The sequence below is a fragment of the Schistocerca americana genome, chromosome X (assembly GCF_021461395.2).
Source record: "Schistocerca americana isolate TAMUIC-IGC-003095 chromosome X, iqSchAmer2.1, whole genome shotgun sequence".
NCBI lineage: Eukaryota > Metazoa > Arthropoda > Insecta > Orthoptera > Acrididae > Schistocerca > Schistocerca americana.
Window position 1 is genome coordinate 652,426,650 of NC_060130.1, and position 27,533 is coordinate 652,454,182.

The following is a 27,533-nucleotide window of genomic DNA, read 5'->3' on the forward strand; positions in this document are numbered from 1 at the left end:
TTAGGTTAACTCACACTTTTAATCAAGAAAATAACTTACATCCGCATTATTTTTTTAAAAAACAAAATCATCAGTCCATTTACAATATAACTTCAGTCTTTTTCGTCATCAATGCAAGATTCAACAATTTCCCTTAGGTTTGGATTCTCCATTGCTGCAGCTATCCTTTCTTTGTCGTTGATTTGTTTATTTACTGTAAAAGTACAAATTTCATTAGCAAGGTGCTCATTGCATTAAAGGGTGCTGCGTCTTTACAAAAATTTACGTGTAAATATTACTTTTCAGGAGTACAAGTGTTAAGACACTTGCGTATTGGAAAAGTTGATGAAAAGCATGTGAAACATAGATCAAATGTGCTGATTTATCACCAAATATCAATTTAGGTATTAATTCACACTATCTTAAGAAGAATTAAAATCTAAGTTCATATAATGTGTTCAGAATATACTACTTTCACTCCATTTTCCTACACCTGCTTCCTTTTTCTGGTGAAAGTTTCAGCCATTGACGAAATAAGGGCAAACACATTGGATGGACTTACTGCTGGAGAATGATGAGTGTCATGAGGCACTCATGAACTTAACTCTTAAGAGAGGACAGTAATCAACAGCTATGTTCCCAGAGCCTCCTTACAGTGTGTGGTAAAGTGTGCCACACTCATTTGTCCTTTCCTGTTCCACTCATGAATGGTGTATGGGGAGAGACAATGGGTAAAACTCCACACAAGTTACAGTTTCTTTGGTTTTACCAACACAAACATTTCACAAGGTGCATCTGGGAAGAATTAATTACTGTATTCTTTGAACTTAAACCAAATCTCTGTGATGCACAGTGCCCCTCTTATTATGTCTTGCACTGGAGTAAATGAGTAGTTCCAAAACATTTTTGTGCTTACAAAAAACGTCTGATATTTTCTACTTCCTATTTTAAACTTTCCTGATAAGGGCTCCAAACTGACTAATAATACTCAAAAAAACTGGTCGAACAAGGATTTTGTAAGCTACCTCTATCATGTGTGAAATACATTTCCTTAGTGCTTTTGGGAGTGAAACATTCACGATCTTGTGCAGAAACTAACCATCTTTAACAAGAAAATATGAAAGCTGTTTTACATGTTTGCCTCTGTAGCTGAGCTGTGATGTTCTGATTAAGTTGTGGAGGACCCAGTTTCAATTCCTGGAACTGCCAGGGATTTCCTTGGTTGGGGGACTGGGACAGGATGCATTCAGTCTTGTGAAATCAATCGAGGAGTTACTCAAATGAGAATCAATGGCTCCAAAGTCTGGAAAGCTGACAGCAGCCAGGAGAAAGATTTGCTGACCCGATGCCTCTCCACATAGGATAAAGTTGTCATCAAACTGAAAGTGGTTTGAACAGTACAGTGCTTCACTAGGAATAGCCCTATTGGACCTTGGAGCTGATCTCCCCAGCCAGTTCTATGGGGTCCTACATCTTACTGTGGACTAGAAACCATAGTGCAATTGGGGCAAAGGTAAAAGAAGTGATAAGTGACACACAAAAATCCCATGACTGACCAGGGACTGAACACAAGATCTTTGAATCCACAGTCTGGCACTTTACCGCTTAGCAATGAATCCCTCCATACCACATCCAAATGAAGCAATACGGCAGAGTATGACGTGGTGACCAGTTGACATCATATGATCCTCTAGGCCTGATTGAGGAGTTGTTATTTACTTTACGTATGTTTGCAACAATCGATGGAGTCAATTTGTGAACTCTGTGTGGGCCGTTGTTCAAATTTTCTTCTCAGCTTTCGGTGAATTATGCACTTACTCATTCCCTAACCAAGTAGCTTTGGCATACATTGATCCCATGGAACTTCATGAATTAAACTACACTACTGGCCATTAAAATTGCTACACCATGAAGATGATGTGCTACAGACACGAAATTTAAGCGACAGGAAGAAGGTGCTGTGATATGCAAATGATTAGCTTTTCAGAGCATTCACACAAGGTTGGCGCCGGTGGCGACACCTACAACATGCTGACATGAGGAAAGTTTCCAACCGATTTCTCATACAGAAACGGCAGTTGACCGGTGTTGCCTGGTGAAATGTTGTTGTGATGCCTCATGTAAGGAGGAGAAATGTGTACCATCACGTTTCCGACTTTGATAGAGGTCGGATTGTAGCCTGTCGCGAGTGCGGTTTATCGTATCGCGATATTGCTGCTCGCGTTGGTCGAGATCCAATGACTGTTAGCTGAATATGGAACCGGTGGGTTCAGGAGGGTAATATAGAACACCGTGCTGGATCCCAACGATCTCTTATCACTAGCAGTCGAGATGACAGGCATCTTATGCGCATGGCTGTAACAGATCGTGCAGCAACGTCTCGATCCCTGAGTCAACAGATGGGGACGTTTGCAAGACAACAACCATCTGCATGAACAGTTCGACGACGTTTGCAGCAGCATGGACTATCAGCTCAAAGACCATGGCTGCAGTTACCCTTGATGCTGCATCACAGTCAGGAGCGCTTGGGATGTTGTACTCAACGACGAACCTGGGTGCACGAATGGCTAAACGTAATTTTTCGGATCGGATTAATCCAGGTTCTGTTTACAGCATCATGATGATCGCATCCATGTTTGGCAACATCGTCATGAACGCACATTGGAAGCGTGTATTCGTCATCACCATACTGGTGTATCACCCGGCATGATGGTATGGGGTGTCATTGGTTACACATCTCGGTCACCTCTTGTTCCCATTGATGGCACTTTGAACAGTGGACATTACATTTCAGATGTGTTACCACTCGTGGCTCTACCCTTCATTCGATCCCTGCGAAACCCTACATTTCGGCAGGATAATGCACGACCACATGTTGCAGGTCCTGTATGGGCCTTTCTGGATACAGAAAATGTTCGACTGCTGCCCTGGCCAGCACATTCTCCAGATCTCGCACCAATTGAAAATGTCTGGTCAGTGGTGGCCGAGCAACTGGCTCGTCACAATACACCAGTCACTACGCTTGATTAACTGTGGTATCATGTTGAAGCTGCATGGGCAGCTGTACCTGTACACGCCATCCAAGCTCTGTTTGACTCAATGCCCAAGTGTATCAAGGCCGTTATTATGGCCAGAGGTGGTTGCTCTGGGTACTGATTTCTCAGGATCTATGCACCCAAATTGTGTGAAAATGTTATCACATGTCAGTTGTAGTATAATATATTTGTCCAATGAATACCCGTTTATCATCTGCATTTCCTCTTGGTGTAGCAATTTTAATGGCCAGTAGTGTAGATTAAAATTTTTACAACAAATTTCAGTCTGAAATTGACTTTTCCTAGGTTCATGAAGGTAACTTGGACTTATACTCCTTGATATTTATAGGTTATGTCTATTTCCATTTATTACTTATCAACTGCTTCATTAAACACTAACAATTTTCCCAGCTATTTATGCAACGCTATTCTGGTGTTCAGACTTCCCTATGTACAAAGCATCATCTGCATACAAGTTTGCACAGTTTCAGATGCCATCCATCCGATCATAAGTATACAGTAGCACCTTCATGGGCTGAAAAGCTGACCCCGTGCTCCTCCATGTTGCATCCAAGTGATGCTGTATATGGCAGATGATGAGACAGCAGTTGATTTCCTACAAAGGAGATTTTCATTCCACAAAATGATCACTTCATTAAAATCTCTCTGCTTTCATAAGAACTTTCTAACATGGCTATTACAGCGAGTCTTTCCAGTCCTTCACAACTTTGCTCCCCAGATACATGGCTATAGCATATTCAGCAATACTCTTGCATTTTATCAACTGACATCGCAATTTCTTCCCCAGTGATGACTTGGATTCTTACTGCATTTTCTAGGCAGAGATATTTACTTACCTTTCTTAACATATCTCTCAACACCTGAAGTCATTTATGCTATAACATTCCTATGGTCACTGAGTCTCACCCCAACATCAACTAAATAAAAAGATCAGGTCCATTAGTTGCCAGGGTATCTGACACATTACCCCCCCCCCCCTCCCTCCCTGCCCCCCTCCCCAAAATCCAAAAAGAAGTCAGTTCTCCTACTGACTGCTCAAGTTAATTTTTAGACAAGAGGTTCAGAAGAAACTTGTATGAATCTCTTTCCCCAGTAAGAAACAACAGTCTTTCACTCGCAAGCTCATATCTCCATCTACAACCATGGCATGATCATTAAATTTATCAATGATATTCTACAAGTTTTCTGTGAAGCATTCTGTCATTATATCTCCTGAGGCATGTGGCCTATAAAAAAAGTATGTGTGTGACCTCCCTTTAATACTTAACTCCACACAGATTATTTATCATTTGGAATCTGCAAGAAGAACAATTGTTGTGAGATATCATTTATAGTGGTACACAGAATGCCACGAATGGTCTTTTCAATACTGGGAGAAAGTATTGTTGAATGGGTGTACACGATGTCACTCTCATGTGGGTAGGTGTGGATCTAGCAGAAATGTAGTAAATAGTGTTTATCTGAGTGTATTGTGTTCACAATGAAATTTAGGGGAGATAGTGTGATAGTCTGGAGTTGTTTCCCCTGATTTATGCTGAGACTTATTAGTTTTAATTGATGACATAAAAAAGTAGTACTATGCAGCCACAGCCATTGAAAGTGGAATAATCATGCTCAACTACTTGTATAAAAAGCTGATGCCACATAGTCATTGGAAAAGTCCTAAGGAAATGTAACTGTCTCATGAAACATGTATCTTACAAAATCCTCATTCAACCTATTCTTCAGCACAGCTTGTCACTGTCTGTGAGCCTTACAAATTAGGACACTCAAACACCCTGACACAAGCCCCATCACACATCTTTTGTGTACACTAGTGTGTTGATTGCATCTCTCATCTATCTGTTCACCATGTTTTAGCCAGATTGGAAATAGTGTACAAATTCAGATCATGAGATCATACTGGAAAACCTCCAGTGTGGGTTAGACACTAACAACACAAAAATTAGGTTCTCCACACTATTAGTTACACGGCTACTTCTGAAACAAACAACAATGAATGAGCAGTGATTTGGCTCCTTCGTGTATATTAATATGGAGAAAATAGAGCATAACTGCAACTGCCTTAGAAGATTGTACTTACTTTCACCTTCTGTAGAATGTGTCCCTTCTTTTATGCTGATATCCAGTTTGAATTTTTCTGTAAGGTTCCTTTCCAGTTTTATGCGAATACAAAGGCCTATAAGAGTAGCCAATGAGCAGTGAGGCACAGTAGGAATAAATTCAATATGAACTGAGTACACATCATTATCTGGACTAGATTCAACCTAAAACAAACAAACAAAAATTGTACATCTTTAACTGACTTTTCATTCAAATACCATAAATAGTCCCATTGCAGGACGAAGAAAAGCCCTAGGTAAAATGGGAATGAATGAATAAATAAATAAAAATGCAAAATAAGAGAACAAGACGTTTTTGAAAGTGTCGAATGTTTAGCAAATAAGTACAGTGTTATTAACTTTTATCCTCAATAGTTTTCCTCCTTCCATTTCTCAGCATCCACTTATTTTCTTTTCAGCATTATTATTATTTGCATTAGGTGTTATTCAGCTGTCTCAGATCAAGGCAGCTATATCCAAAACACCTGTTTACTTTTTCTTAAACACTATAATATGAACCACCTGAATCAGCCTAACTAAACAAATTACATCTGAAGCATTTACTAATTAAATATACTATATATGAAGTATTTACTCTCCTCCAGCACTTCTCTCTTGCCATGTATCTACAATACTTATCCTTCTAAACACAGTCTATAATCCTATAAAAAATCTCTACCTGCGTTAATAACAAATAGCCTTCAGAAGAAGACTAAATTAATCATAAACTAAATCTATATTCTTATATGAATAAAGCATGCACATTATACACGAGTAAATTTAGCTCCTGTCCTCCGCATCAGTACCAGGCTGATAAAGCCAATAAAAATTTGTAAGGTTTTTGCTGTCAACAACTGAGTGAGATTATTGTAAAGAAATGGCCCTCAAATGTGATGAATGATGATCTTTATCTCCCTCACACCTCCTTATTCATTACTGCAGGAGCTGATGCAAAGCTAAATATTTTTTGCTAGACATATGGGTACACTTCGAAATCCACACTTCTTGTGTTTACTGCCAGGTCACGTTGTGTAAATGCCACAATATTTCATGATGGCAATTTACTCATATAATTCTCCTATTCAGATCGTAGAGGGGATGTAGATGGAGTTATCCTGTTTCCAGGCCTTATTTCTGCACATAATTTGAGAGCTTAATATCCATTCACTGCTGATTTGCTCTTAGTAACTACAGCTGTAGTAACACCTTTAAGCCCCCCTTACACCAAAGCAAACAAGCAAATTTGCAGCAGCGAAACTGCTGGTTGTCAGTTCTTCATTGAGCCATCATAAGAAATTCACAGCCTCTCTGCTTTAGCACTTGCAATACAGAAAGCTTAGGTCCACTATGTTGTCTACTCTTGCTGCTGTTGAAACAATTTGCACGAGTGATGGGTAGTCTGAAAAGAATGTAGTGTTGCCGATGAAAGAATACACACACGCTCCAACGATCGAAGAGACTCACAGTGTAAATGCCTAAGGAAAAGAAATATGACTGGTAGAAAATTCCTCAAGCACTCCAAGATCCTACAGGGAATGTGAGAAAGATGATAAATTCATTATGTGCTTGCATCAGGTGAGAATGGAGCAAATAAGAAGCAGCTTTGTAATTCTTTTTAACATTAAAAAGGAAAAGCACAATAAATTTCCTTGAAAGTAAACAAAAGCAAATACATATCTATTATGTCAATTAAAATTAAAAATATACAGAAGACATCATTCTCATTGCTTACGTTCATGGTACCTGCAATCATGTGGTTGATTTATCACTGTTATGTTAGAGATTTCTGACAATAAATAAAAATGGTTTACTCAGGATTACACTACCTGCCCTCTAAAAGTGTTACGTGCACTACCTCCACGCAGTTCACATTTACGAACAGACTAAGACACCTAAATTCTTCCTTTCTTATGGCAAGTTCTATGTCCCTGTTCTCCATCATGATTGTAATGTGCTGTATGGAATAAATTTTGCAACTTTACTGCTTATGCTTCGACATTCACTCCCATGCATTCTCACCTGTTCGCTCCAGTGTAAATGCTTATTCACAGTTACAGGTCACTGTTGGTGTGCACAAGTGAATCCTTTGTGTATTGATTGTGAATGTGCATTCACCTGTGTTCACTCTGATGTAAAGTGGTTTTTACATGTGCAGGTGGATGTGCATACACATGGTATGCTTGTGCTGAGGCATCTGCCTTTGCAACTGATTTTTCCTAGAACAGAGGAAAATGAAATGGCTGGAAACACTGTAAGTTGCTTAGCTTTGAAGATCTTTCTTGACAAAATTTATGCGTCGTCATATGCAGTTTCTGAGTCTTCTGTTCCTCCAAGAAAGCTAGGCATTCCTATCATCACACCAGACATTTGCCTGAACACTTGATGAAATACTTGTGAATCTGAGTATGATGAGCCTCAATCACGAGCATCCAGGCTCCATTTCCACAGGTTCGCTTCCCCTTATACCCAAGAACTGTGTACCTGAAGCTCTGAAAACTGGAAAAGGTGCATTGGATTTGAGACATACAGATGAACTATCAGATGCACAAACTGAAGGTGAGTATCTAGGCAAATGTTCTTCCATTTCAGCATTCATACTACTTCACATTTTTCGCTTTTATTTTACCTTTCTTCTAGAAGTTCTCTGAAGTCTACATTCATACGGCCATGGACTTGATATGACATCTTTCCTGTAACTGCACGAATGGTGCATTTCAAAAAAAGAAAATAATCGCCAACTGAGTTTCAACATTATGAGGATACTCCCTGCTTCACAGAACTACAAACAATGGAGTATTTTGTTCACATTTGGTTCTGCACTTGCCACATAGCGAGCAAATGATAACACCATGGTTATACCAGCATTCCACTTTGTCCAAATTTATTGTTGCCAACAACAAGTAACTTCAATGAATGCAACAAATATATTGGTAAGGTTTATGCCGCAGCCTCACAACTGGTGCATCACAACTCACTGCTCGCCAGGAGCCTTATGCCACAGCCTTGCTACTTGCTGGCAGTGTTTACCCTGCAGGTTTTCACATAGCTAGCAGAGTCAAACATGGCACTGCTGGAATGTTCTTGAAGTAGCCAATCATGGCTCAAGTGTCAGGATATGCGGTTATGGGCACAGTGTGAAACACAAACCAGCTTGATATAATTGGCTGACGAGGTTTGTTGCGAGTAATTGTGCTGCAGATTAAATGACTCACTGATCTTGTTGCATCATTGCTGGTCCATACCAGTGAGCAGCAAGGTGACAGCATAAATGCATCATTAGAGAACATACCAATGAAAGTGACAGCAATCCACCTTTAGCTTGCACCTCATAAATTATGAACACACCCTTAATTATAGAAGAAAAACTTTAAAAATATACATAGAGCAGATAAAGAAAAGCTTATTAATATTTTTGGGGAAATTTAAATTTATACACATCTGAAGAAATAGCTATATCACGCCAGAATGAATTTTTACTCTGAAGCAGAGTGTGCGCTGATTTGAAACTTTCTGTCACATTAAATTTGTGTGCCAGACTGGGCGTCAAACATGGGACCTTAGACTTTCACAGGCTAGCGGTCTAGCAGCTGTGCTATCCAAAGATGATGTACAACCCACTCTGCTTGACTTCCACCAGTACCTTCCTACCTTTCAAATTTCACAGAAGTTCTCTTGTATACCTTGCGGGACTAGCACTGATGGAAGAAAGGATATTACGGAAACATGGCTTAACTGACTTACATGAAATGTTGCAGACTGACATCAGCTACCCATGTGGCACTATTTACTAGTCCATTATATATGGTTGTTGTGCACGTATCATGATTGCAGTCACAAGACCAACCATAGTGCTGCCTGATGGAATGCTGCTAAGCATGGGCCTTGGCGTAATGTGTCATTTTCACTGGGAGCAAATCGTGGAAACTGGTAACTGCTGTTTCAGTAAATACAGTTTTTTGCCATGTGTACCTTCATGGACGCACTAATAATGGAATCCTAAAAAAGAATTTGTGGTATGCAACTTTTTTTTATCAAATACCATAGTATGCCCAGTGGATATACAACACTCAGCAATGACAGACTTGATGGTTTGCAAAAGATGAGTACAGCATTGCTGTTCCACACAACATTCTTCCATGGGATGTGTGGTCTGACCTATACAGGATGACAGGATGTCCCACGAGGAATGGGCAGTATTCAGGGATATGAAAGGAATGATCATTCAAAGCAAAAAAGTCTGGTAAACATGGGATAAAAATTGCATACCTTAACAGTTATGAACACTTCGTCTCTAATACTGTGAAACAGATATCATCTACTGCAACCTCTTTGTTTTCTGTATTTTGAGAGGTGGTAATACATACCAAAACGGGGATAAAATGTCCAATAAACATGGGCTACAAAGTGCATACGTTAAGAGATATGAGCACTTGTTTATCTCTGTACAGTGCAACACAGCTCTTCTACTAAAGAAGTGCTCATAGCTCTTCAGGTATGCATTTTATAGCCCATGTTTACTAGACCTTTTGCTTTGAATACTCATCTTATCACATCCCTGAATATTGACATTCCCCCTGGGACACCCTGTCTAAGCAATACCACACTGGCAATGTATTTTATATACTCCAGACTTTCACAATAATATATTGTTGCTCACTGATTGAAGAAAGTCTGTGGTCTCAGATGGTGGACAAAAAATGACTTATAATTTGTAATTTCTGGAGAATGCTGCCTACCTTGTGCAAGATGCTGCTTACAAATAAAAGAAAAACTATGGATTTTCTTGATTTACTACTCTCCTCATCCTGTTGCTGATTTTCTGCTTTAACTGATAGTACCCAATCAATCTGCCAAGCAGAGTATCCATTTTACCTGATGAATGCTCTTGGAAGAGCTAAGGCGAACTCTCAGCATCGGAAACCGTATGTGCTGTATGTACAAGTGTCTTAAGTATATTCATAAATATGGTTGGTGTAAAAACTCAACCTGTCCACACCATGGGGCTATACTATGAAATTGCCATCAACATATCTCGTATCTTCATAAAAACAGTTGGTTTCAGGGTCACTGATTCCGGAGCTCTCTCCTCAAAATCCTCCGTAAACTAGTTGGACACCAAGGGAGAAAGGGAGTTACCTTCTGGTGACCCCATAAGTCTGTTCAAAAATTCCTCATTAAACATAAAAAAGGTTGAGGTAAGAGCATGCTACTCTGGGCCTGTGATGTCCACGTGAAATTCACTGCCAGTCAGTGCCAGAGACTCTGCAAGTGGTAACCTTGTAAAAAGTGAGTCTACATCTCAACTGATTAAGTGATCTGAGTTGCTTACGTGAAGCACTTCAAGTCTGTTGATGAAATCTGCTGAGCTACATATGTGGTGTGAACATTTCCCAACAAATGTAATCAATAAGAGAGTAAAATGTTTAGGTACATCATATGTAGGAGCACCAATTATTGCTTACTATTGGCCGTAAAACTAGACCTTTTTATGAATTTTAAGAATATCATGCATTCTGGATAGAACACAACTATGTTGTCTTTATCTTTTGATGATAGCTCAAGGTAACTAAGAATAATTCATGAGTGCTGATGTATTTCATTTTGCTCATCCTCTAGGGTTACATTTGATTTCTGATAGGCATGGTCACTCAAAAAACCATACAGCTTATAGACACAGAGGCTGCAATATAACAGTACTGTAACATTACTCTTATGGGCCTCGAGTATCACTACATCTGGGTCTTCTCACAGAATGTGTAATGCACCCTAACTACAGACATTATGTTGCTTTGTATTTGAGAAAATTTCACAAGCACACAGAAAGTCACTTGTCTAGTGTCTTTTGCAGCTTCCAATGAAAGGTGTTCACACAGCTTCTGCAACAACACTGACCAAACTTATCAAAGGTGGTGCTTCAATTGTTCGAGATACTGACCACAGATTTTTTGCGATGTTTACTACCGTAGCACTGTCTGCTGTGGCACAAGGTGATCCTTATAGCCTTGTTCGAACTTAGCACAGGTTTCACAGTCAATCCATTTCCAGGACAGCTGAAAAAGATATGCCGTCATCTGTAGATGTACATCGTACAGTTCTTCTGAAATGACATATAAAGTTCTTCTTGTATGATGATTCTTTTTTTCTTTCTATCTCTCTTTTATTGTAATTTTTTATTTTCCTTTTTAGCAAGACTGGCCTTCTCTGTGATCTTTGTTACACTGATGATCTTGATGATGTGTCCCACTCTAGTAAATTTTGTTATTATTATGTCTTGGTTGTAACATCTCATTAAAAAAAGACTTATGGAAATTAGTAATTATGCTTGCTAATTGTGTATCTTGTCGATCCTTCTAACATTTGTTTTCAGCTTGCTCTGTTGTCTTCCTTGAGAACAAACATCTCATGAGCACAAGGATGTCAGCAAGTTTAAAACATGTCTCCTGTAGACACTAGCAAACCTGTGATAACAGTTTCAATTTCTCCACATGTGTTCACAACCCACTTATGTCCCCCTATAATACATGAGTCATTTATCAGTAGTGTTTCTGCTACACCTTTTCTCTTCTGTTAAGAGGACTCGTGGCTACACTCAAGTGGAACACAATGTGCAGGAATTCTAGTGCATCTTATGGTCTTTACATTTTCTTGACATTAAGTTTCCTTTTAGTTTTCACCTCCTGGTTCAATGAAGTTGTTTTAGACTGACACACATTGTTTTCAGTAAGCCCCATTATAATGCTATTTCTACCTTAGATGCTGGAGCTTTGCTGATAACTGGAGCTGGTCTGGAGGTGGCACCACACTCTTCCATTACTTTGTTTATGGAGTTGCATTTGTGTGGAAGAACTTCTCTCCCCATATTTACCTTACCATTACCACAATGTTGCAAAGGTACGGTTCAAAAGATTTTTACTTCTTTCTCATGTCAGTGTATGGTGCGTGCTTTATCACCTTGAATTCCTGGATTTTCTTTTCTTTTAGCAAGACAGTACACCCCCTTGTCCACACTGAGTGTCTACCAAAGTAATTAAAACAGAAGTTAGGGTAGGTGCACGGCTGAATTTCAAAGAAGGTAGCCAGACTTTAATGTGTAACAATGGTGGTGTTGAATTTCTGGCACTTGAAATGCCTGATGCAGTTTGAAACGTATAAGCTTACTTTCAGTTTTATAAATCCAGCTTTAATATAACCTGACCATCAATGTAAATACAGCTGCTTGTTTCTTAACTTTCCATTTACTCATTGCACAACTTGTTCGTTGGCCAACTCCTCCTAAAGCACTGCATTGTCGATGTGGATTGTGTCACTGCATGCTATCATCAGTTTTCTGTGATTAAGGGCAAGGTTCAGTTCCATTACAATACGGCACTCCCCCAACTGTTTTGATCCCCAGTAGCTTGGTGGCTTGCTGCAATTTGTCATTTCTACAAGTAATGATTCTTACACAGTCAGATAAACAGATTTTTGGGACCAAGCTAAAGTTTTGAAGCCATTTTGAATACAGTGGTTTCTTCTCAGACATGCATTCTTCTCTTTTAATCACAATAAATACATTTTGTCATACTGGGTGCATTCTTCTCTTCTAATCACAATACATGCATTTTGACACACTGGGGGTGCCCTGTTATAGTAGATTGTATTCACCTCTGGAGGAAGTCTACTCAGGAGGACTATTTTTGCAAGTTCACTTTGTTGAAGCGTGCTTTTATTGTCCATCAAACCATCTCACTGCTGGTGATTTTGTGGGTGCCATCATATACCCACAAGCAGCTACAGATTAAAAACTCCACCCAGTCCTACTTGGCTGGGTAAGCCTTCCACAAATGGGATGCAGCAGGTACCCAAGAGGTTGGCCTCTAGCAACTGTTTCACCTCAAAGTCATCAGGAGGTGAAAACTAAAAGGAAGACACCATCAATACACAGCACATGACTGAGGTCGAGTGGGTTTTCTTAGATGTTTGCACCATCCTTGCTGCTGCAGCTGACAACAAAACATACACCAACAAGGAATAGATTAACTGCTCACTTATACTATGGGCAGTGCATCAAACAGTGAGCCTCCACACATCCTTGGCCACCATGTCATATCACATGGAATGACCCCCTAGATGTCTCCAGTATATAAAGGAATAAGGTGTCATCAACAATGACAACTATAGTATTCCGTGTGTGTGTGTGTGTGTGTGTGTGTGTGTGTGTGTGTGTGTGTGTGTGTGTGTGCGCGCGCGCGCACACACACGCACGAGAAGCAGTGGGGGCAGGGGCACACGACTACACACTGTATCTAACTCTCAGCTAAAAGCTAACACTACAACAATAGGCTATGTAATGGATTTGTTTCACCTGTGGGATGCACTGGGGTTGGTTTTTGTCTTACTCTAGATACTTGGCTTTTCGACTGGCCATTGTTGTGATTTTGGACTTTTAACTCGGATCTTGTATTTGAGGGTATTGTACAAATACATCATGTCGTATCCACAACACAACAGTGACAAAGAGGATTTAGCAAGCTAATGTGATTCAAGATAGATGCAGCATTGGTGGGAAACCAACAATGATGATGGAAATACTTCAACAAGGAACTACAGCTTCAGCAGATGACCACAGCAAAAATTAGCAATGTCATTAGGCATGGCACTGCCTACACTGACTAATACAGCATTTGCATCTTTTCTGAAATGGAGTACAACTGAGAACTATAGCAATGTCAACTGCATCACTGCTTCACACACCCATCCAGATATCCAGAAATTTCTATTTTTAGCATTGCCATCACAGGACATACTGTGTCTATGGAGGAAATTGTGCCCCCAAGAGGATCTGGATAAACTGTCTTTTAAGAGAACAAGTGAAGTGTTGTCGAATTATGACACAAAAGGTCAGCCCTTCCTCTTATGCCTCTCAGTTTATAGGTGCATGACACAATAAAATGAATCTTACTGTGAATGGACCAGAGCCAAATGATAAATAGGAACACCCGGTTCAGCAAATCACGAATTTGCCAGGTCAGGTGATGACAGGCACACAGAACAGCCCATGAGGTAACCAAAGGCATGGCATCTCCATCACATACAACAATGCATACAGCGGTCTTACAAATCAGACTCAGTATCTTCTCAAAACTGTAAACAGTTCTGCTGTTCATTCCTCACAGAATCCTTTTCCTTCTCTTCCAGACTGTTTTGAGCAACATGAAAAATAGCACTGTTCTCTTAAAAATGTTGTTTGTTTCTTCCATATGAAAAATGGTAATGTCCATGTTGTGTGCAGTTCATGCTGGAAAGGCAATAATTGCATACAGAACAGAAATAGCATGAAGCATACAGTACAAATGTTGTGCAATCCTTTGATAAACCACAGACACTGACTGATTTTCAGATTTTGAAGACAACACACTTTATAAAGTAGATACGGGAACATCAGTGTCTTACATTAAGTGCAAAAAATACTTGACACTAGGTATGAGAGTATTATAACCACATAATAATCACATCACATCTTACAGTAGCCAAATGCTATCCACAAGCAAAAAAATTGACATTGATGTTATATTTAAACTGGATGCAAAGAAACTGTCCTTTTTTCCATAGATTCCCTGGAAGCAAAAAACATATTCATGTTAGATTTCTTCCCAACATGGTTTCAAAACTGATGAAAAAGTGAATCTTTTTTTCAATTCTTGTGCCATTCAACGTGGTGGATCAATTTCACTCATATAGCTTCCAGTGATAGGCATTCCTGCTGGTGGTGGTGGTGGTGCATTAACCAAATGGTTTTCTATGATTATCTGAAGACTTCAAAGCAGCAAAAGCACGAGTCATTGGCACCTACCCTACCCAGAACATCTGTTTTCTATGCTAAAAGGTGGAGAATATTGCTGAGGGACTGACTTTTTGAACAATCATCTACAAATTCCACTGCATCACACCTCCTAATAGTTATAGTTCAAAACCACTATTTGGCCTAGAGAAATACCACTGGTTACCTTTTGGCATTTCAAGTGCCCATGCCACCTTATAATGCTACTTTCAATAGTTGTTCCAGAAAATCCCAGCATTTTCTTCAATTACAACAATTATTTCTGGCAATCCTTAGTTGGAACCACAATCCACCAGAAAGCCATTAATACTAGCTACTGAGATGTCACAGTACAGAGGTGGGTAGTTCTTTTACGAAAGCAGGAAAATGGGACTGAACATTCCACAACCTTTATCTTGAAAACACTAAATTCTGCCCAGTAGAACTTCTCTCAATTTGTGAAAGGGGCCCTATTTCAAGTCCACATACTGAAGAAAATCTACACGTACCTCTATGGGATACAATTTCACCTGATAATGGACTAAATACCGTTGCTAGCTTCGTCCAGCACTCAATCATCACTGCCACGTAGAATGCCTCAATTTTTGCAAAGGGAGACATTAATCGATAGTTGTAGCTTAATCCCAAAAGGATGCCAACCTCTGCAAAGTTTTTAAATGGACAAAAATGGATTGGTGATGAAGTAAATTTTATGTGGTTATCTGTAATAAAATAAAAGCCTTTAACTTATAAATCCAACAACAGAAAAAGTAACATTATTAAAGCTTTCTAAGATGATCTCAGGAGTGATGTTTGTTATAGACAAACACAGTTATCCTTCCCTTGATTCTTTCCCAAGTTAGGTCAGCCTTGCAACTGACACCTTTTCTGATATCCTGTGCAGAGCTATATATTTCATAACGGCAGCGACCTTACAGCTTCACTGACAAATGCAGGTAGTAGTGCAGACACTGGCAACTTCCAATTCTGTACAGGCATTGGTTTTCTTAATACACTTTTAAGTGTTGAAGCAAATGTAATAGTGACTGGGTGATTATATGGTCTCCTAGATCTATTTGACAACACCATACGGGATAGGATTCAGTGTTTTTAGCTCCGATATCTTCCTTTCTTCAAGGTATACACTCTCTACTCCAGACAAGGTGATCCCCAGAACAATTAACACACTTTGTAGCAGATGAACAAACAACTTCATCGTGGGCAGCTTTAACACATTTGCTACAAGTGGCTTGTCCCGTACACGATAGTGCAGTATGCCAAAAGCGCTCTGGGTTGGCGACATTAGGCCTCACATTTAAATGAATGAAAGTTGCCTTTATATGCTCTGGACATGTTGTACTATCAAATATAAGAACAAGGACATCTGCCTACAACATCCCTGGATGACACAACACCTTGCATGTACTTCAAGGTGGTGTGTAGCTCTGTTTCGATGGCATATTCCCCGAGGTATTCAGATCCTGTCATTTTTACATGCAGGAGACTGGAGTACATTCAGAATGAACAGCCTGGTTCTCCACTGTGCCCACTGGCAAGCAATAGGCATGGGTACTGATCACTTTGTGCCCATCAATATCAGCGCACCCTATAAGTTTTGTCATCTTGGGTACCTGGCCCAAGGGAACATGTGCATGTTGAGTTTTCTGGTCTGGTTCTACTCAAAAATTTCCATAAGTTTGTTGCCAACACAATACAACATCAGAAACAACTGTGAGGCCTTGATACAAGTTTTTGACACTAAGGTCCTCCAACACAAAGCAATCTTTAATAATACCACCACCACCTACGCTTTCTCCCAGTTTCCCCTTGTGACACTACACGTGAATCTGCACATGCGTATCAGGATTAGACTTTCCTGTTTGTGTTGAGACATTGGTTGTCAATTTTGAGTTACGACTGTGAATGCAAAATATGTACTGAAACTAGGTGGTTGCACTGTCATTAAAATCTTATTGGTTTTAGTGTAAGTGCCCAGTTTTTCAATCACTTTAATTTTTTTCTTTGGAGTGACAATTGGCTACTCTACGTCTGTAAACTGGAAACTTGCATGAGCAGCTGACAAATTATGGTGGGAACAAAAACGTGTCCAGTTCACTGCACAAATTGTTCCAATCAAAATAATACTGTACACCCTCAACTGAAAAATTCACACCATCATATCAAGATTTAGTCTCATTCCTGTATCATCAAGAATGATCTTTATCAGAAATTCAGAAAGCAACATGGCTATCACACAGGCACCTCAGTGTGTATGATTGACAGCATAGCCTGTTAGCCTAGAGTTGTAGTTTGTTGTCAAACCTTAACGCTTATAACGACATGTAACATCTTGTCATTTATGCCATAATTACAAAACATGAAACCCGAAGGAATGGTTATCGAGAGGTATCATTATCTACTTACTCTTACACAATCTTCATCAACAACATGCAAATCTTCCAGGGTGGCTGGCTTCTCAGGATCCCGAATTGTCTTTATGTGATCTAAAAAAAGAGAAGTCAGTGGTAGAGAGGCAATTAATAATTACTGCAACCAAGATTGCACACAATCGTAAGGGTTATTCAATGAGGATTACTGAACAAGAAGTAATATTTATAAAACCTAAACTGATTGTGTGTAATTTAATTAATAACTAATATTGACACAGATTCGAGAGGATGCATATCAAGGATTGGCTGCGACGGGAAAATGCTGACCTCAATTATTTGGTTGGTTGGTTTTGTGGTTTGATGGGGGCTGAACATCGAGGTCATCAGTCCCCAGTTCCAAACAGACATACTTGTAAAAGGCCTATACAGTAAAAGCATAACCTCTGCACCCCGAGGAAGGGAACACCAAGGGGTACGGAGCTAAAATGAACACCGCAGTAACACAAAATAGAAGACACTTAAAAAGAACAGAGCAAATAGTTGGCTAGAGTAAAACATAGAGGACACTTAAAAGGAGCAGAGCAAACAGTTGACTAGAGTAAAACAGACTACAGTGGTTGATGGATCAGGTAAAAGGTCAACCTCTCAACTACAAATGAAGAACCTCCAGCTGGAAAGCATTGATAGAGGTACCAACACAACTTGTTATCATAAAAGACACTATTTCAGTATCCAAATCACAATTAAAAGTTGCTGGAGTGGGTGTAGCCTGAGAAATCATGCGAGAGCACCTACACTAGAGCGAGTGATAAAACTCAGCTGCACAGATAAAACGTAAAACTGAGTCAGCTATAGAGGCATCGTCACCTGGAATTAAAGGAAGTGCAGCTGGTAAATTAAAGGACTGCCACAAGGGGGCTAAAAGGGGGCAGTCCACCAGAAGATGGACCACTGTCAGCCCTGCATCACAGCGACACTTGGGCGGGTTCTCATGACAAAGGAGACAGCTGAGGGTCAACCGCGTATGTCCAATTCGGAGACGGCAGAGAACAACTGAGTCCCTACGCCTGCCCCTCATGGACGAGTTCCATACGGCCGTGGACGACTTGACCATGCGGAGCTTATTTGGCGTGTTCAAGACAGACCATTCAGAGCTCCAGACATCACAGACCTCGCAATGCAGGCCTGACCAGAGGTCTCTTTCCACGAGACCAAGCTCCAGGGGTGGCGAAGTGGTGGCCTGCTTGGCCAACCACTCGACACGTTCGTTTCCTGGAATGCCGATGTGGCCCGGGGTCCACACAAACGTCGCTGAACGACACACTCGGCAAGAGCAAAAACAGCATCTTGAATACCGCACACCAAAGGGTCCCGAGAAAAACACTGGTCGAGTGCTTGCAATCCACTCAGGGAATCACTGCATATGACAAATGACTCCCCAGGGCAGGACGAAAGGTGAGCAAGTGCACGATAAAGAGCAACCAGCTCCGCAGTGAAAACATTGCTCCCACAAGGCAGGAAATGCTGCTCAACGCAGTCACCGTGGATGAAAGCAAACCCAGTATGTCCATCTACCACAGAACCATCAGTGTAGACTACATCTGCATCGCGAAATGAGGCAAGAAGAGCCAGGAATTGTTGACGAAGACTGGCAGGTGGAACGGAGGACTTGGAGTCGCAGGACAAATCCAAGCAAAGCCGCAAGCGAGGGAGGGACCAAGGAGAGGTAGAAGAAGAGGGCCGGAAGGATGGAGGAAGGGGAAAGGACTCGAGTGACGAGAGAAGGGAACGGATGCGGACTGTGATCGGGAGACCCGACCTAGGCCGCCATCGTGGGGAGGGGAGTGCAGAAGATGGAAAAAGGAGCCTGCGGTTTGAGTGGACGGGCGAGGCATGGACGCGGGCAATGAATGACACAAGCAACTGTTGTCGGTGGAATCCTAGGAGAGGGATTCCAGCTTCTACAAGAAGGCTAGTCACCGGACTAGTGCGGAAGGTACCTGCCGCCAGTCTGACCCCACAATGGAGAATCGGGTCGAGAATCTGAAACACTGAAGGTGCTGCTGAGTCGCACGCCACACTCCCGTACTCGAGACGGGACTGGACTAAGGCCTTATAGAGCTGTAGGAGGGTTGTCCGTGCAGCCCCCCCAAACGGTGTGGCTGAGGCAGCAAAGGATGTTGAGGTGCCGCCAGCACCGTTGTTTAAGCTCGTGAAGATGAGGTGTCCAGGTGAGCTGAGCATCAAACAGCATGTCAAGGAAGCAATGCATCTCCTCAATACGAAGGCGATCATTGACAAGGTACAGCTCTGGATGGAGGTGGACCATGCCACGATGACAGAAATGCATCATTCGGATCTTAGAGGTTGAGAACTGAAAACCATTGTTGGATGCCCAAAAATGTGCCTTACAGATAGCTCCCTGCAGCCGCCGTTCAGTGACACTGATGCTTGGGGAACTGTAATAAAGACAAAAGTCATCGGCATATAGAGAGGAACAGATCGACGAGCCCACCGCAGCCTCAAGACCATTAATCACCACCAAAAAGAGGGGAACACTGAGAACCGAGCCCTGTTGGACACCGTTCTCCTGAATATGAGCAGAGATAAAATTTGTGCCAACTCGAACCTGAAAGGAGCGATTGGAGAGGAAATTCCGTAGAAAAGTCAGAAGTGGACCCCGTAAGCCCCATTCGTGCAGTGTAGCAAGGATATGATGGCGCCAGGTGGTATCGTACGCCTTCCGAAGATCAAAGAAAACAGCAACTAGATGTTCTCGCCGAGTAAAAGCTGTACGAATAGCTGACTCTAGCAAGACTAAATTGTCGATCGCTGAGCGGCCCTGACGGAAGCCCCCCTGTTGCTGGGCTAGGAGGCCCCGAGTTTCAAGAATCCACATGAGCCGCTGACTCACCATCCATTACAGGAGTTTGCACATAACGTTGGTAAGGCTGGTAGGGCGATACCTATCAACCACCAGCGGATCTGCATCAGGTTTCAGCACTGGAATGGTAATGCTATCCTGCCAACGAGTTGGGAAAACGCCCTCCGTCCAGATGCGGTTAAACAGGGTGAGTAATTCACCCTGACAGTGCGCCAATAGATGGCGAAGAAACTGGTTGTGAATTCGGTCTGGACCCGGAGAGGTATAGGGGCAAGCTGTAAGGGCACTTTGGAACTCCCATTCACCAAATGGGGCGTTGTATTGTTCCCAATGGTGCTCGCGAAACGACAACTGCATACGCTCAGCCTGCTCTTTAATGGCGCGGAATTCTGCACTGTAGCCTGCTGTTGCGGAAATATGAGCGAAGTACTCTGCCAGCTTTTCGGCGATGGCGATTGGGTCAGTACAAAGTGTACCCCGAAGAGAAAGGCAAGGGACAGACGCATGAGGGCGAAAGCCAAAAATGCGCCGAACCCATGACCACACCTCAGATGGGGAGGTGCGAGAAGCTAAGGTGGCAATATATCGTTCCCAGCAGTCCCGTTTGCTCCGCCGGATTAACTGCCAAGCCCAGGCCCGCAGCCGTTTATAGGCAACCAGATTCCCTAGGGAAGGATGACACTGGTGTCGTTGCAGGGCTCGCCGGCAGTCCCGGATAGCTTCTGCAATCTCTGGTGTCCACCAAGGAACTGACTTACGCCTTACGGTACTTGACGAGCAGGGGACAGTTGCCTCAGCAGCAGAAACAATGGCCATAGTGACCTCGTCCACGGCCAAATCAATGCCACCAGGAAGCGGAGCAATGGTCATAGTAGCCGAGGTGTAGGCTGCTCACTCAGCTCCACGAAGAGTCATCGTGGCAGCTGGTCAAGGGGTTGGGATTGAAAAAGAGAAACCAGGATAGGAAAGTAGTCGCTACCACAGAGGTTGTCGTGGACCCTCCAACTGAGGTATGGAAGAAGACCTGGGCTACTAAGAGAGAGGTCAATGGCCAAGTATGTGCCATGCGTCAAGCTAAAATATGTAGGAGCACCAGTGTTAAGGAGGCAAATGTCCTGCTGTGCCAAGAGAGCCTCAACATTCCTACCCTGGCCCAAGATCTGGGCCCCACCCCATAAAGGGTGGTGGGCATTAACGTCCCCCAAAAGGAGGAATGGCGGGGGAGCTGGGCAAACAAGGCAGCTAGGTCGGCAAGAGGGACAACCTCATCCGGGGGAAGGTACAGGTAACAGATGGTAAGCTCCATTCCTGCCCGGAATCCAACAGCCACAGCCTCGAGAGCCGTGTGAAGTGGCACTGGGGCCCTAGGAACAGTGGCAAGAACATAAACACATACACCGCCAGACACCCTGTCGTATTCTAAATGGTTCTTATAGTAACCCCGGTAGCCACAGAGGGAGGGGGTCCGCCGAACAGGAAACCAGATTTCTTGTAGGGCCAGACAAGTGCCAGGGAAGCGGCACAAAAGCTGTTTCAACTCAGCAAGGTGGTAGAAAAAACCACAGTAATTCCATTGAAGGATAATGGTATCCGACTGTGAAGACATGAAAGAACCTGTAGGAGGGGGAGGGGGGGGGGAGATAGGTTATGCCTTAGAAGTGCTCGCCGCCACCGATTACGAAGTAGCCTGATCAACTTCCATAGGAGCTGCGGGTCGAGCAACATCTAGCTCCTGAGGGGACGCTAGATGCTCCACATCATCTTCAGGTGCAGTGGTAAAATCCTTTTCTGTCTCTATGTCCTTCTCGTTTTGCTTTTCCTTCTTTTTGGTAGGGTCCCGTTTGTCCCTCGGTCTATCAGGCTGGGTGGGCTTTTCCGACCCAGTCTCATGGACCGAGGAAGACCTGGAAGCCCTACGGCCCTAAGGTGGTGGCTTTTTCAGCCACTGGCTGACATCTGGAGGGGCAATAACCATGGAAGGGAGGGCACCAAGCGATCCCTTCCGCGCGAGGGGAGCCGGAGGAGGCAGGCAGTTCTCTGATGCAGAGGTGGGGACTGAAGTCCCCAAAGAAGGAGGGGTTGTAACTCCCGATGTTGATAACAGGGGAGCAATGAAAGAGGGTGTTCCCACAATTACCTGGGGGGCAGGAATAGACGGCCAGGTTGGAGGGCCCACAAAAAGCGGCTGAGCTTGGGGGCTCGTCGCCAGCGACGGTGGCATCGAAGCTGCTGCAGTAAACATCGATGAAATGCGCACAGGGTGAAGGCTGTCGTACTTGCGTTTAGCCTCTGTGTAGGTGAGCCTGTCCAAGGTCTTATACTCCATAATCTTCAGTTCTTTTTGATAAACCGCGCAGTCTGACGAGCAAGGTGAATGTTTCTGTCTGCAGTTGACACAAACAGGGGTGGGAGGCACGTCCACAATTCCAACAGGTAGGGTCGGCGTCACATCTTGATGACATATGCCCAAACCTCCAGCACTTAAAGCTGCGCATGGGAGAAGGGACGTAAGGCTTAACATCACATAGATATATCATCACCTTGACCTTCTCGGGCAGGGTGTCTACCTCGAAAGCCACGATGAAGGCGCCTGTGGCGACCCTACTATCTTTAGGTCCCCTGAAGACACGTCGTACAAAGTGGACAACGCAGCATTCCAGATTTGCACGAAGCTCATCGTCAGACTGCAACAACAGGTCACGATGAAAAATAAGTCCCTGAACCATATTGAGGCTCTTATGAGGCGTAATGGGGACTGCAACATCACCGAGCTTGTCACAAGCAAGCAATGCCCGTGACTGTGCTGGGGATGCTGTCTGTATGAGGACTGCTCCAGACCTCACTTTAGACAGGCCTTCAACTTCTACAAACTTGTCCTCTAAATTTTCCACAAAAAACTGAGGCTTTGTGGTCAGAAATGAGTCCCCATCTGTTCGGCTGCAAACCAGAAATCGAGGAGAATACGTCTCACCAGGTAATTTAGACCGTCGTTCCTCCCCTGGTGTGGACAGGGAAGGGAACAATTGGGGGTCATACTGTAAAGCATTGAACTTTCCTTTGTTAGAGACTCGTGCTTGCGCACTATTCGTATTTCGTTTCATGGTGGTACCACGAGCAGCTAGGGGAAGGAATGTCCACCCAGACAGAGCCCCGCTTGCCTGGGTAAGCCTAATACAACCGGGAGGCGGCAGGTTCCCCAGAGGTCGCCCGCTAGCAACTGTTATACCTCAACAGCCATGCGTCTCCTTGGCGCGCAGCACACCTTGAGATTGAGGGTTTTTTTATAGAGGTTTATACCATCCTCGTGACCCAGACAGTTAAGCCAAGATCCCCAGGCTCTGTACCGTACAACATTCCACTGTCGTGCCTTACGGTGGTCATTGAAGCACGCTCAGAGCTTACGGTACTGAGGACTGGTGGCGCTTCCCAGTCCCCAGCTCAGGGACCCCGGGGTCGCCAAGCCCGTACCCAGCAACTAAATGCTGAGACCCCTGAGGGGTCAATTATTTGAATTCTTATTTTTTCCCCTCCTCTCTTTTTTCAACAAGGCATGTTGTTCTTTATGACAATATGAGACATTGAAATTAAGGTGGAAAGGAGAAAGATACAGATACATCACTCACATCCCTCTTGACAGAAGAGACAATTATCATTAATTGTACAATAAAAGTTCATTATCAAATTCAAGATATTGGATGAAAGCATAATATCACAACAACTAACTCTCAAGAATCATCTAGCGTATGTACAGAGAATTAGGAAATAGGAGATGCAAGAAGCTAGCTTACTAAATCAATCTTCTAGAAATTCTACATAGCCTTTAATGGGGGAAAATCAACTACCTACTATTGACAAAGTAAAGAGTCTCACTCGTTCTGGACAGATATTTGGGAAAACTCTAAAAGCTTCAACAAGGAAGCTCAGTGGTTGAATAAAGAACAAAATGCAGTTAGCAATATCTCTTCGGCTGGGGAGACAGTGGGTATCATTAACGAAACATATGCACCAAGCAGTTAAAAAACTGGTACTGCAAAACCCCTGGAATTAATAAAATACAGTGTGTTTGGATTACAAAAGTGACTCTAGTGCATTTGCTTTTAACTCCAGCAGTAAATCATGTTTCCAACAAGGATGAAGAGCTCCCTATGTGGCTGACCTCTGATGTACTCTATTTACTTCATACAAGTGGTGACAACAGATTACATGTATATAGAATCTGGTCAGTCTCCTGGACAAAATACCTCTGCAATTACGACTGTGGCTTGCAGGCAGCCTAGTTATAAGATATAAAGGCGTTCCCCCTTAGAGGTGTCTGCTTTCCTGCTCAATGCACGCACACCACTGAACAGTGGTGCTGTCATCACAGAACTATTCCTTCATCCACAATCATGACATCGCAGGCATAGCAAACTGCCTGTCTATATAGAAAAGGGCACAACTGCCGGTAGGCTGACAAGCTGTCATAGCAGGATGTGGATTTCTGTGTTTGGAAAGAGGAGATAGTGGTTTGGATGCTTAAGGGAGCTGCGAATGTGGGTGGCATAACTGACAAGCTGTTGTTGGTGTCCGATCCGCAATGGAGGTACTCAGACTCCACAAGTAAGCAGTTCACACGACTCGTTCAAAAAGCTCCTGTCACAAGTCGAACCCTGCAGTGGTGTATCGGATCCAGTATCTGCAATGCTGAGGGTGAGGCCGAACTGTATGAGATACTCCCATAATCAAGATGGGATTGTATCAGGGTTTTGTAAAGCTGCAGAAGGGTAGTGTAATCTGCAGCCGAGGTGGTGTTACTCAGGCAGCTAAGTGTATTGATGTGCAGCCAGCTCTTTTACTTAAGCTGGTGAAGATGGGGAATCTACATCAACTGAGAATCGAAGACCAGTCCTAAAAAGCGATAAGTCTCCACCACACTGAGTAGTTGCTCCTCGAGGTAAAGTTCTGGTTGTGGGTGAACGGTACAACTTCGACAGAAGTGCACGACGTTAATCTTGACAGCTGAAAACCAAAAGCCATAAGTGAGGCCCCTTTTGTATGGCATCTTGCAGTCAACGTTCAGTGACACCTGCACTAGACAAGTAATAGTAGAAGCAAAAGTCATCAGCATACAAGGAGGGTGATACTGAGAACCCCACAGCTGCTGCTAGACCATTAGTGGCTACTGGAAACAGGGGTACACTCAGTACAGAGCCCTGAGGACCCCAATCTCTTAGATATGGAGAGTACTGTGGGAAGCACCAGCTTGGACCCAGAAAGTGCAGTGCAAAAGAAAGTTCTGAATAAAAATTGGGGGCGGACCCCGGAGACCCTACTCGTGTAAGGTAGCGAGGATGTGGTGTCGCCACATGATGTCATAAGCCTTTTGCAGGTTGAAAAAGACAGCTATAAGGTGTTGAAACTGGACAAAAGCTGTTCGAATGGCAGACTCCAGGTAAACCGGATTACCAGTAGTGGATTGGCCTTGATGAAAACCACCCTAGAACGGAATCAGAAAAACCCTGAGACTGAAGGAACCAACACAGCCATTGGTTAATATGTGTTCACGCAACTTACAGGGAACATTGGTGAGACCAATTGGAAAATAACTGTCCATCTCTAGAGGGTGCTTACCTGGTTTCAGGGACAACAATGCTTTCTCACCATTGCAATGGGAACTCACGCTTGCTCCAGATGCAGTTAAAGACAGCAAGGGTATGACGCTGACAATCCACCAAAAAAGGTGCTTGATCATTTGGTTGTAGGTGCGGTCTGGTCCTAGGACTGTATCAGGACAGTGGTTCCCACTCACAGAATGGACCATTTTATGGCTCCAGGTGGTGTATAATAAAAGATAATGGGTTTTGCTCTACACGCTGTTTTAGGGCATGAAAGGCAGGTTGCTAATTGTCAGACAAAGAGGCTCGAGCATAATGCACAGCAAAATTTCGCGGCATCTGGGTCAGTGTAGACAGCACCATTCAAGGTAATACAAAGTACTAGTGCTACTACCGCGCTAGCCCTTAACTAAAACTACAATTACCTGTGTAGATGTTACTGACATGAACATTTGTCACGTCGCAAAAAAATAATTAATGAAGAAAGAGGAATATTAAAGAACGACACAAATCTGCTCTAGCAGAACTGCTTATTCGTGGATAACTTTTTACTTCGTTACACTGCGATGCAGTGTTTCCATGATCGTTATTTGGCTTCTACATTAGTGTACTACCTTTGTTCTATCCAGTTTTCCAACTTACAACACCAGTTAAGCACTTTGACTACAGTGAGTACAACCTGCTGAAGGCGAGTTTAGCATTTTATTGCTAACCATAGACAGACGTTGGCATATGGTCTCAAACAATTGCAATGCCATGGCTGCACACTAATGTTCTACACTCTACAGAGTGGCACGGTCACAAAGACCAAGCAGGTTGGAAAATAAATATTGAAAAATGGCTTAGTACTCTTCAAGCAACCAATATAGTTATGCATGCCCTATTTGGAGCTTATCATGCATGGCAGCTCTATCTGTTTCATTCAATTTAAGTTTCAAAATCAGAACCAAATTATGCAATTTCGTCTCGCCTGAAGAGAATTCAAAGATGCTGACCTATTGTGTGGTCTGTACGGTCAGTCGTATTTTTTGGAGGTTATATAAGTAATCCCATTTACGTCACTGTTATTTCAAAGCTCACAAAATCTTACCGTAAACAATTTCCTTGAGTTGTTCGGTGGATATTTCCGGTGCAAATTTCGTTGTCTGCTTGGGCACATCATTCTGTTGTCCTTTTGCTCCTTCCACGGTGTTTACTAAACCTTCTGTATTGGCTCCAACACCAAGCAACGCTTTAGACTTCTGAATTATGGATAACAACATCATACACAACAAAACAATAACACATCCCCCCCGCTGCTATTACAGTACGCAGTTTCCAAACATGCAAAGTTGGGCACGTCAAGATATCGCATTCGGTCTGTGACATCGACATCGCTGGACCTGTGGCAGTGTGGCTTAAAGTCGGGTTTCCAAACGCGACAAAAGTGACGCCATTCGTCACCGAGACACGGAAAAGTCAAAATCACAGCGAGTGTAAAGAGCAGCAGTAGCCGGGTTTACTTGGGCATGAAATACACACTCGTACGTGTCCCCACTACCACTCGTGTAAGAAAACTTACTTGTACGAACTACCTACTTGTACACTGTCATGCCAACTTAGGCGTAAGTTACGAAGTTGTAACGCTTGTAATTTTATCACACGAAATCGCTTCCCCCAACATCGCCGACGAGCTTCAATAACTGCCGATAGGCGGATCTGCTCTCGGACATTGCACAGCACACGACTT

At 42.9% G+C, this 27,533-nt stretch overlaps 1 protein-coding gene across 1 annotated transcript; it reads right to left on the reverse strand.

Moving 5' to 3' along the window:
- LOC124556628 (cytosolic iron-sulfur assembly component 2A) lies at positions 1–27,355 on the reverse strand. Its single transcript, XM_047130597.1, has 4 exons — positions 26,895–27,355; positions 17,361–17,440; positions 5,119–5,302; positions 1–193 (listed from the first exon to the last, which is right to left on the reverse strand). The coding sequence occupies exons 1-4, from the start codon at positions 27,067–27,069 to the stop codon at positions 93–95; spliced, it is 540 nt and encodes a 179-aa protein (XP_046986553.1). The 5' UTR covers positions 27,070–27,355; the 3' UTR covers positions 1–92.
- Positions 27,356–27,533: the final 178 nt, after the last annotated feature.

Bases quoted from the DNA above. Each gene is read 5' to 3' on its own strand.
- LOC124556628 (XM_047130597.1), bottom strand. From the start codon at position 27,069: ATGATGTTGTTATCCATAATTCAGAAGTCTAAAGCGTTGCTTGGTGTT. The intron at 5,303-17,360 runs GTAAGTAGATAA...TGTTTGTTTTAG, and splicing joins TTGATGAAGATTGTGTAAGA to GTTGAATCTAGTCCAGATAA. The intron at 194-5,118 runs GTAAGTACAATC...GTACTTTTACAG, and splicing joins ACATTCTACAGAAGGTGAAA to TAAATAAACAAATCAACGAC.